Source organism: Gymnogyps californianus, chromosome 1 (genome assembly GCF_018139145.2).
Source record: "Gymnogyps californianus isolate 813 chromosome 1, ASM1813914v2, whole genome shotgun sequence".
NCBI lineage: Eukaryota > Metazoa > Chordata > Aves > Accipitriformes > Cathartidae > Gymnogyps > Gymnogyps californianus.
This window is the reverse complement of record NC_059471.1, coordinates 157133695-157145288: the sequence shown is the minus strand read 5'-3', so window position 1 is coordinate 157145288 and position 11594 is coordinate 157133695. Positions and strand designations below refer to the sequence as shown.

Sequence of the window (11594 nt, the reverse complement as noted above, 5' to 3'; positions counted from 1 at the left end):
CTGTGTGTTTGAGGGCATTTTAAAGTCTGTGAAGAAGAATAAAAGCAGTTAAACAGCAGGCTAGTGAAAGTCGTCTACTTTTCACAGAGAGGTGTCTGTTTGCTTCTGGGTAGGTTAGCTGAGACTCAATTTTGCATCTGGCAGTCATAGTTGGTATTGCTCAGATACAGCCAACGCTTCTGAGGTTGGTAACTGTGAACTCTCTAGACTGTGTCTTAAACAAAGCTGTGCTCTTTTGGTTTTTAATTTGTAACGAGATTTTATTCCCTGAAATGTGTAGGTGCTGTTTTTTCACAGTAAGTGTAAATAGAAATAGAAAAAGTGTACACAGAAAGTGTAATTAGTCAATTATAATTGACTAATGCCAAATTCAGTCTTTAATTCTGATCATGAGGACCACTCATCACAAGCTGCTGGTCATCTGAATCCTATAAAATAGAAGAAAAAGAAAATCAGACTTGAACATTGTGTTAAGAAATGAAAGTTACTTTTTGGCAAATTTTTCCATACAGATGGCAGAGTTTGCACCTGACATTTTTGCACTCAAACAAGTCTTTTTACTGGATGCAAAAAGGTTTATTTTGATTTTAGACTCTGCATGTACATGAGGATCTTGCTAAATTAGACCATTGAAGCTATTCAGCTACTCTGGCTTTACTCAATCTTTCCTTCCCTTGATTCCCAGCCCCCTTCCCGTTGCGTTTCAGATTCTTTGGAGTGCTGGCATGGCACTCAGCTGCATTTGCAGCAAGGAGAAGGGAAGACAAAATCAGAAGGCTTTTTAAGTTTGTATAGACACGTCACTGGCATCCAGTAGCATTTGAAGTCCAATTTAATTCAGCTCTCTTTGATGGTAGACTTGAGATACAGTTGTAGACCACAGCCTCAATTTTGCTAGAAGTGAGGCTACCCAATTTCTAGCAGTGGTGAGACAGGAAAGCCAGGAACTTGAATGGTGTTTCCCCGAATTAATTTTTATTTTTTTCCAACTAGACATTTTCCTTTCATAAAGTCATTCCCTCTCACCATTATTTTAGTTGTGTCTCAATCTCAAATCAAAATGAACACTTACTGAGAAAAGATCATAAGTAGGTTCTGGTGGAGTCAGTGCAGAAGAACTTTCATATGAGGGGTTGGTGATATTTGAAGGCTGTGACTTGTCCAGTGATGTTACGTCAGTGTCATCTTTTGACTACATAAAATCACACAAACCTGCTTAAAATCCAACCTCCTCCTACAGTGCATTAAGTGGGGCACTTAAGTTTCACTACCAACTGGTGCAGTGCCGTGACTGAACTGGCTTTATCATCTAAATCAGTGTCTCCGGGCATGAACTGTGTTCTGGGTGGTTGTATTATCTCAGGTCACATAACACTGGTATCTTTTTTTTCTCTCCTTTATTATTTTCAACCCTCAGCAAAGATTGGGAAAGGAAGTGTTGCCCTGACATTGTGCCTGGGCTAAAAGGTAGCTGGTTGGTCCTGAGTGCCCTCATTGCAACTGTATAAAAATGCAAGTGTTTCCCCTGGCTCATGGCTCCTGTTTTTTGTTTCTAGAAGACGATTCACATTACATGCAGGGGCTAGAATAGGAAGGGATTTCTGGTTACTTCTAGGTAGACTTTCGTTTGGATTGATTCTTGTGTATTTTGTAGCTTTTTTTTTTTTTGTCATCCCTCGTCTCTGAGTAGCTTGGCTGTTGCTGGCTGGTTTCGTGTCATTATGATACTATGCAAGGCTAGCAAAGTTAGTTAAGAGAAAGCAAGCATGAGAGTGCATCAGTATAAAAATTTGCACTTCTCAATCCTGCAATCATTTCAATTTGCTTGTCTTTTGAATCCGGCCTTTTTCCTATCAAACATTTCAACCTCCAGAGCAGCAAAATTATTAGCAATGCCACGGAGGAGGGGGAAGAGAACAGGTGCCCTTTCAGTGGTTGTAATTACCTGCTTCCCTAAGGGTGAGCTTTCTGGTGAGGCAAAGGCTTCTGCACTGGTGCTGTGTAGTTAAATAAGCTTTTGGCCAGTCCTTGGTGTTGGAAGTGTCTGTGAGGGCAGGAGCCCGTCGGGCACCCTGGAGGGAGAGGTCTAGGGGAGCAGTAGGCAAATGTAAGCTTGTGCCCAAGACAAGTGTGCGAGCCTTCCCCGCTTTCCCTGTATCTTAGTCTGAACAGTTCAAGTGGGAAGCGATCGGGAATGTTTCTAGCCTAACGAAATGCAAGGAGAAACTGGAGGCTGTGAGTTTGGGAGGTGCGGTGGGTCTGGGGAAGTGCTGCCCCCCTGCTTCGCGTTCCTGCCTGCCACCTACCTTGAAGTGCTGGAAGCCTGTGTTTCTCTTCCTGAACCTGAGGTAAGCATACCCGATAAAAGCCACAATTCCAGTAACCAGGCAGATGCCAAAGAATATTCCTGTCCCGGTACCGGTGTGGCGAGGAGCCTGGAAGCAAGCGAGAGTGTGAGTGAGCTACGTGTGGGCGCTGGTCACCTTCTGGCACCCGAGCATACGCAGTGTCCCTTTGAGATACGCCCTAGTCCTGAACTGCTTTTGTGCTCGAGTTTCCTGGTACGTGTTCCCTAGAGACAGTTAAATATGGCCTTTTGATAGTAATTACAAGCTAGATTTTTTGGGGATACTGGACATTGCCTCTAGTACAGCTTCATCTTGTTGATGTTCTTGAAGTCACAGAGCATGCCTAAGTGATCTTTTCTGGTCAGGTTTTTCAAAGTAGCAATACAGGCTACGATGAGGCTGAAACCTCACTGGCCTGAGGAGGAGAAATGGGTACAATTCCCTTAAGCAGCTTTGGAAACCTGTGCTACAAACCCTAGAGGGCTCTGCATGGGTTCCAGCTCATTCCCCACTCCTTTGTGCACTGGGGAGGTGTTGGTTATGGCAGCCATACCATCCTCTGAGCCCTGCTTACCAGGGCTCAAACCAAACCGCATCTGAGACGAGGCCCATCTCATCACCGGTTAGAGGGACTGCCAGCCTGGGCAGAGGGTGCGCAGGGCTGGGCTCCGCCAGCGGCCCCACACCTGCCTTCTGTAGGTCACTGTGCCCCAACACATGCAATGCCTTTAACCTGAAATCATTCTTCAGTCAAGCAGGTAAAGTGCCAATCCAAGTAACCGTATATAATATTTTATAAATATTTTAATAAATACATAGGTGAAGGACTGAAAGAAATTCGCACGTGATCTGGATTTAATCTAAAGGGGAGAAATGCCTCCAGATTCTGGCTTTGGTTTGCCTTCTGCAGCACTATGGCCTGATAGATGGCTATTATGAAGGTGACTGGCAGTTCTGGGGTGATGATAAATTTGAGGGATCCCAGGGCACGCAGCTACTCAGGCTGCAGTCTCCCGAAAGCACTGTGGTCTTTGACAATCCGGGGGGTAAGGAGGGGTATGGAAGTGGGTAGAAGGTTTGTATGCTGTTACTCTTCCTTTTCCATGTGACGCCTTAGCTCTGTGGCCTCCTGCCTAGAAAACTCATTATTAAACTTACCTTATAAAAAATAATCACATTGGTGTCTTAATAGATATGCTCTCTTCATTTGTTTTTCAGAAAACAAACTAATTTACATGGTGCAGCTGGACAGCTAAATATTAGAAAACATTTAGTTGCCCCCTAGCATGTGAAAGGTATTATAAAGAGTGTAATATCATGCTGCTGTAGACTGTCAGAAATTGCCTATTATTTTGAATCATTTTCAGGCAGTAATTTACGCTTTTACCCAAGTGTGTCATTTCCTACTGAGGATCGTAGGTTGCAAGTGATTTTTGTGAGCCGAGACTGCGCAGGCATATTACTGAGCTTCTTGGAACAAGAAGGCTGGTTTGTAAAGGAGAAAGGGTTGCTCAGAACAAAATGAAGGTGAGAAATAGCGTATCAATAGGATTAATCTTGGGGACCAAGGAGGCGGCCAGTTAGCCACTTCCAAAATCAGAGCTGGGGTGGGTGAGCTGTAAACGTGAGTGAGGCCCCTCCAGCGCACAGAGAGAAGGATCAGAATGAGTTATCCAAACAGAAGGGAAGTTCTTCAGATTAAATAAGTGGTGGGTCTTCTTGCAAGGTCAGCTTGCGCCTGTGTTGGGCTGTCACAGAGTACCCTGCGTGAAACAGAGCTGGGGAGCGCTAACGCTGCACATCTGAACGCTCACTTCATTAAGGAAAACATTTTGTACTGGAAAAAAAGGTGCTCGCTGCGCACCTCTCCCAGGGGCAGCAGGGGTCACTTTTGTGAAACGTTCCAGTTGCACTGCAGGTGGACAAGATGTTTTTCCTCCCTTTCATACAAAGCAGTAAACTTTTTTGGTGGGAAATAAACAGAACAATATTCCTGCCTCCCTGCTGCTGGGCCCTGTACCATTTTGATTCCAGCTTGAAGCAGTGCAGCTGCTAACTCAACTTCCCTCCACAGAAAGGACGGCACCCCTTCTGAATTGTGCTATTCTGCCATGCACAGTTTGGTTTGGTCTTTCTAATGGGAGAGATAATTGGATAACTGGGACCATTGCAGGGATTCATGCAGGCAAAAAAATACCTATTTTCAAAACACTTTGTTGTTTTGGATAGGAATGAATGCAAAGCCAAGAGTAAAAAATTTTCCTTGGAAGCTTGAAAGATCTTTTTGGAAGAACTGAAATGGAGCTTTATAAAACCTCCATTTAAAAAATGAGCTCCATTATAAAACGGAGCTTTTATTTATATAAAATAAATGTGGAAAGAACTTGTTCAGACTGAAACATTTTGAACAAGCTTCACTGGCACCATGTTCTCAACTTCTAATTTTCTTTCAAAGTAACCTTTTAAACCAAAACTGTCTATATGGGAGGGAAATTGGGAATAAATGAATGTCAGCAATGAGTTTGGGATGATATAAGCCACAGCCACCTCCCACCACCCCCAAAAACAAAAAAAATTACTATGTACTTACAGGTGCTGGTGGAGCCTTTAAAGGCTCTGAAATGACATGGATTATCCCGTTGGAAGCGATTATATCCCACTCAACAATAGCACTTCCACCTACATATCTGATCTCGCTCTGCCAGGAAAAAGAGCAATGAGAGCTGAGCTTTGACCCTCCTCCCTTTGGGACTGAAATAAACCTTGAGGTTATTTCCCTACCTCAGTTACTGACACACACAGAAAAATCACATGGAGCCTTACACCGCTGCCTCCCTGGACATCAGCCTAGGAAGGCCCCAGGCTGGTCATGGCTCTCCTATGCGTGAAGTAGCCATCATCATTACCTGCATATTGCCTTCAGACATTTCTTTGTGTCCTCCCCCCCTCCTTTTTTTTTTTAATATAAAGGTTTTTGTGATGTTTGTGCAATTGCCAAGCTCTGCCTAGGAGTGCTGTTACTCCTGAATGCCAGGCAGCCTGCAGCCTGCCTCTGTTACAGCTGCTTTCTGTGCTGAGGATGCCCCTTGCACCGAGTTTGCTGGCTCAAGAGAGCTGGGTCAGCACTGATAGGGAGCCGTGGCCCGCAGTTTATTTGGTGGCCTAGCATCTGTGAGCTGGAAAGTGGCCCCATTTGGCAGCTTATCAGGAAGGGAGAGGAACGGGATCAGTCGTTGCCACCCCAACACTTCTCTCAACTCGGCTGATAATGGGAGTCCTTGACTGCTTTGGGCTGGTCCTGAGTCTCTCCAGCCTGCGTCTGTGTTTTGGGAGGGTGGGTTCATAGGTGCCTCTGCTATTGCAAACTCTGCTTTAGATTGCATTCTAGCAAAATGGCTTCTCCTCAGTGAGCAGAACCAGGAGCTGCTGCCCGCTCTTGCCCCTGGCATGAGGTGGTACGCCGCTGCTGGAGCACACGGTGACTTTCTGTGCCCAGGGAGGAAGGGCCTCAGCTGTGGTGGCACTGTGGAGCGATGTGGGAGTCACCCTGTGTCCTCCTCCCTCTCCCTCACCCCTGTGCTGCCCTGCCAGGGTCCTGGGGAAAGCTCGTGAGCTCTGACCTGGTGTGCTGGGACAGGTGGGTGCTTGGCTGCCTGGAGCATGCACGGAAAGCGGCTCCCATCTCTCCTTCCCACCCTGGCACTCTGCCGAGCTTTACTGCGGCTGGGGGAACCGAGGGCTTGCTCAGGTCCTCCAGAGAGGAAGAAAAGCTATGGTGGTGAGGGATCAGTGATGCACAATGCAATTGCTCACCCTTCAACCAGCTTTGAAGGGCAGGAGCAAGATTTGTGTTAATGGGCTCAGAGCCTCCCCTTGGCAGCTTTTGAAGAAAGGAGGAATTTTTTTTAAGGAGAATGTCTTCTAACTCAAATATCAGATCAAAGTGATCCAAAAGAGCTCCTGGCATGCTAATGAGTGATAGAGGTAAGCCTTGTGCTAGTACACCCGATCTCTCACGAGGGTATACTTTATTAATGCAATTACTGAATTCGCAGTATAGGGTGGTTTTAAAAATATAAATGGTAATTTTCATGCCAAAGGAGTTTCTCCTGAAAGGGGAAGGAGGGAGGGAGCCAAGGCAACCGATGAGTCATTTCTGTACCTCTTCCTGCAGCACCTATTTCCTTCTTGTTGGTGTCCGTGAAAATCCCCCCCGACAGTTGGCATGTTGGGCACTCAACTTCCCTTGGGCCCAGCGCCATTCTCTAGAGCACATTTTAACTGCAAGCCCACAGATGCAGGGTTTTTTTCGTAGTCAGCTATACAGCATCACCCACAGCAGAGTCCCAGCCTTGGTCGCAAGGGGTTGCTGTCATAGAGGTCATTGGAAATGCCTGGGCAGTGAGTATTTTCTTAACAAAAAAAAGAGAAGTTGGGTGTGTTTTCAAAGGATGTGTTCCCCTAAAATGTTAAAGGATACTTTCCCTTTGCAAAAAGGATATAAATGTTTGCATTTAAAAAACACTGAAATAGTAATAAAAAATGCAAACCACTGTTTTGTCTGGTTTTGCTCTGAGCAAGGCTGTGCTGGTGTCTCCTGCCTCTCCCAGAAAGTTACCAAGAAACTTTACAAATGCCAACACCTTTCTTTAATGATAAGCTGCTGCTCTCATCTCTCCTCTTATCGCACTGCCATCTCCCATAATCCCGCCAGGCTGAGAGAAGGGTTGAAGCAAGCCCATATCCCATTCCTGCAGGCCACCTGAACAGCTTCCTTCGAGTTTTGCGGGTCAGAGCTTGGCCATTTACAAACTTGTAAATTTGCAGTGTGCCAGCTGCTATCCTGCAGTCTCTGGGCAGGAAAGAGCCTTCTGAAGTCAGCCTCTCATTGCTGCCCACTATAACCTTACCGAATTGCTCTCCGGATCAGTGTGTCACCTGATTACTGGGTATAGCGTAAGGGGGGAAAAAGCACAAAGATGGGAGATTTATTAAAAAGGTACCTGTTCAGCGGTGGGGGCTTGATGTTCCTGGCCCCTGGTGTTTGTAATGAGGAGTTTTTCCCCTAGACGAGTTAGAAGAGTGGTTCCGTTGGTCAAGTCCTCATAAAACATTATGCTGGCGTTAGACAAATGATACTCGATGTCTCGCCCGGGAAGTGTCTGCAAAGCAGAGCAAAATACAAGGAACGTTAACTGATCTCATTAATCCTTTGGATTTACCAGTAGGCTAAGTGCCTGTGACCTTTTTCTCTCCTTGCTATTAATGCTGCAGCAAGTGCAATATGGGGTAGAGGCTATTGGGAAATCTGGATGCCAACAGTGGGATCTTCCATCCCTGCTGGCCTCTGATGGCTGCCTGCAGCAGGCAGTACCTTGGTTCTGGCGGGACAAAGGATTTTACTTTTGTATGATGACCTGAAGTGATGAGCCTCAGCGATATTCCAAACAGCTTGAAGATGCAAGCCAGGTCATAAACCCATGTGAATTATTTGAGACAATGTGGGAAGGAAGGGAAGGAAGGAAAAGAAGAGGAGGAAGAGAAGGAAGGGGAGGGAGGGGGGAGGAAGGAAGGAAGGGATAAGCATAGAAATGAAGCTAGGAAGAGGAAGGAAGGAAGGAATAAGCATAGAAATGAAGCTAGGAACCGGCAGGCAGGAAGGGATAAGCATAGAAATGAAGCTAGGAACAGATGCCTTTAATGTATTTGTGGGAAATACCAAAGCTGTGCACTGCTTTCTTCAAATAACTGTGCTCAATGTTAATAAGCCAGAACAGACTTCATCTCAGGCAGACTCCTTTATAACTGGGTAACTAAAATCCCTGATGGAAAAGTCTCTGTAGTGACTCGAACACTCGATAACCTTGCACTCCTAACTGTGGAAGAGAAATGGAAACGATGAACTCGCCTCTTTCAGAAGCACAGTTTAAACTATGTGGGGTTACACAGAAGTCATGTCATACTAAGATTATTTTTTTTCAAGCTTAAATTTCACTGGGACACAGAAACCCATAATGGCTGTTTAAAAAGTGTTATTAAAATGAGGAAGGAAAAAAGAAAAAAACCCTGACCTCATTTTCCCTTAACCCGCTATCGTTTGGAGCAAAGAGAGTGGCGTGCACTGACAGGTCCGTGAGGTACCGCAGGAACTCTCTCCCCTTCCTAGAGCTGTTGGAGTAAGCCATGATGTCCTAGGCAGAAACAAAATCCAGCTTTACTAAAGAGCAATTGTGCGCTCCTGTGCGGGGAGCTGAAAAGATGAGACCGTATAAATAATGACAAAGCAGCTTTCTGTTATTAGCCATGGAGCAGCTCTGGAGTGACATCACAAAAGAAGTTTGTATTCAAAACCCAGTTTTAGCTGCTGATTTGATGAGCACATCTTAAACTGACTTGCAGGAGTTGGGCCCTTGTTGTCTGTAAGGCTACTTACACATATAATGCCTTTCTGAATAGCAGCAAGAAAAGGACCCTTTTAATGTTTTGCCTTTCCCCAGCAGCAATTCAATAAAGTTACAAAGCACTGCACTCCTTGTGACGCTTAAAAAGCCAGGAGCAGTTGTGCACAGAATCTCCTTTAAGCTAAAGCTGCAGCAGCATTTTATTTCCCAATGAGTTTTAGAAACCTGAAACCTCTTTGGAGCAAGTAATTAAGAAAATAGTATCTAAGTCCTGATTTTGATGGTGCAGATTTACACCACTCCACCATGCTTTGCTGGTGTGGTGTTACCTGTATTTGCTGTGCTAGTAAAGCAAAAACCGAGATACAACTCGCTGGCAGAGCCTGCTTTGCTCCACTCACCCGACGGAGCAGCGTGCCAGCTGTGGGCCTTACCGACAAGAAGTTTGTCAGTGTTGGGAAGGACATCAGCACTTGCAGCAAGTTCCCGCTGCAGGAGAAGCCGTCCCCCACGTAGCCTGGCTTGCAGGTGCAGTTCACCTCTGGAAGGTACAAACACGGATAGCCGTGTGGGCAAATGCCCTTTTCGAGAAGGCTTTAGGCTGCCTTGAGCCTGAAAAACAACTTGCAGGCAACAGATTTTTTTTTTTTAAAGTTAAAAAGAGATAACGTCTCTTGCAGTGTTATCTAGCAGCCTGTGGCTGACCAAAGGAACCGAAATCCGAGCTGCTGCTCCCCTTTGCACAGAGGGATGCAGCAAAGGATCCTCTTACCTTTCTCCCTGTAGCAGAAGACGTCCCAGGTTTCACTCAGGTTGACTCTTCTCCCGTAGTCCACGATGCCGACATACCCAGAGCCGCAGTTTGGGGAGGAAAAGGCAGTCGGGTAGCCCACTCTTTCGCCGTCTAGCCAGCCGGCAGCACACAGGTGGTACCTCGCCTGCAGCCAGCATGGCCATAAGGGGAAAAACACAGGGGGAAGAGCTGGGTGGTGGGGCTGGGGCGCTGCGGATGAAATGAACAATCCCCTCGGGGTGCTCAGGCAGCACCCGACCTGCCAGCACTCTTTCTGAGGGTCTGAGGGGGCTCTGTCCATCCGTCTGTCCTGCAGCCTGCCCTGTGCTGAGCTCTGTGCCAAGGGGCTGCGGAGACAGGGGCCCTTCTGAAAGTCAGTGGCTCCCCGTACGGACCAAAGGAGCCTTTCCCGGGAAAAGGTTCCCTGAGCCCAAAGCCCGGCAGCATCAGAGGTGGGTGCGAAAGCCAAAGGGGATGTACAATCCCATTGTGTGCCAGCCCACCTTTTGTCAGCGTGGGAACGACTGACAAACCAGCTCAACACAGAAAGTAAGTCCCCAGGAGCGCTGGAGCCAGCCCCACTGCCAACTTTGCTGCTTCGAGGGAAATATTTAGACTACAGGGCACAGGGCACATGCAGCTCCGGCTGCAATCTGAATCTCCTCAGACAGCAGAAACAGACAGTTTACATGCTGGCTGTGGTCCAGCCTCACATTTTGCTAAAGATGTCTCTAAATAGTGAGCGTCTGTCTTCCTTCCGCAGATGGGAAGGAGCCAGAAAGGCACAGTCAGTCTGACCCACTCTTCTAAAGTTTTACAAACCCAAGCTGTGATGCTCATCCCACTGATGTCAGCCATGCGTTATCTATAACACACTCAAGGAAAAGAATATGGAAATGGGTCTGCTAACTTAACAGCATTTGGGGAAAAGATTCCTGGAGCCTTACATTAAAAAAAAAATTAATATAAGCATAATTCTGAAGTGTACATTTCTTTAAGAAGTGCCGATAATTAAAACCCCCATGAAAACACTCTGTAAGTCTGACTCCACCATCTCACCCCAGTATCACTGGAAACAAGAACTTGGCAACGGGTTTCAGTGCTGTATGAGCAGGCATGAAACCAATAAACGGTCTGAAAACTGCTCCCAGCCAAACATACCCTGGGGCACGGGGGAAGGAAAGGAGGGAAAACGAAGCTTATTAGCACAGAGCAGCCCCCTTGCTCCTCCCTCCCCATTTACGCTGCGGCTAGGTCCGCTCCGGGGATCTCCTCCCACAGTGAGGCTACCTCACCTTCTGTGCATACAGCAGCTGGTTATACGTAGCGATGGTGGCTGACTCATTGGCACAGGCCTCCTTTGCCTTCTCATAAGTCATTTTGTACTGCCCTTGTGGGGACCGTAAGTGGAAAACCCCAACCGTGGTATCTGCAAAGAGAGAGAAGAACCAGCTCTTCCTGAAAGGGTTTCCATGTTTGGATGCAGAGTCAACTGTGCCATACAAATACCTGTGAATTTTGTGAAATGTAGTTAGGACGGATTGATCCCTTAGGGGTAACATTCCTACCTGGAATGCCCTCATCTGTTGCTTCATAAATCTGGTATCACAAAGTATGTAAGAACATGTTCTAACTTTCATCATCTCATTGTTTCAAGGGGACATAGGTGGAGGACTGAGTGAGCTTACAGACACAAGGATCCTGGCCACTGGCTTCACTGCAGTGGCACAGGGACGAGGATGTCTCTGTCCCGTGGTATGCACGGTGTGCCATCCTCACCTTGGAAGTGGAGATCGGCACAGTCAGCGTCGGGGTGGCACTGCCCGTTGTCTTGCAAGCAGCGGTCAAGAGGAAGCTGCATCACCGAGCAGTTCAGCCCATCACCAATGTAGTTATTTTTACATTCGCACTTGCGTTTGTCCTGGTCAGAGAGAATAAAAAAGGCCAAGCCAAGTACTTAGCTGACATAAAAGTGGTATTTCAAGCAACATTCTGAACTGCTGGAAAAATTTCACTTGATATAGCCAGGAATGGACAAACAGGAAAGTTGCT

General features: G+C 46.6%; 1 protein-coding gene across 1 annotated transcript in view; it reads right to left on the bottom strand.

Annotated features, from left to right (window-relative positions):
- Positions 1-272: 272 nt before the first annotated feature.
- Positions 273-11594, bottom strand: part of STAB2 (stabilin 2) — an 88403-nt gene continuing 77081 nt past the window's right edge. The window contains exons 60-69 of the mRNA XM_050915294.1: positions 11322-11463; positions 10838-10971; positions 9522-9687; positions 9184-9290; positions 8420-8539; positions 7352-7510; positions 4939-5046; positions 2307-2435; positions 1073-1192; positions 273-428 (exon numbers count right to left, since the gene is read on the bottom strand). Of these exons, the coding sequence (XP_050771251.1) occupies positions 378-428; positions 1073-1192; positions 2307-2435; positions 4939-5046; positions 7352-7510; positions 8420-8539; positions 9184-9290; positions 9522-9687; positions 10838-10971; positions 11322-11463 (1236 nt within the window). The 3' untranslated portion in view covers positions 273-377. The remainder of the gene's footprint in view (positions 429-1072; positions 1193-2306; positions 2436-4938; positions 5047-7351; positions 7511-8419; positions 8540-9183; positions 9291-9521; positions 9688-10837; positions 10972-11321; positions 11464-11594) is intronic.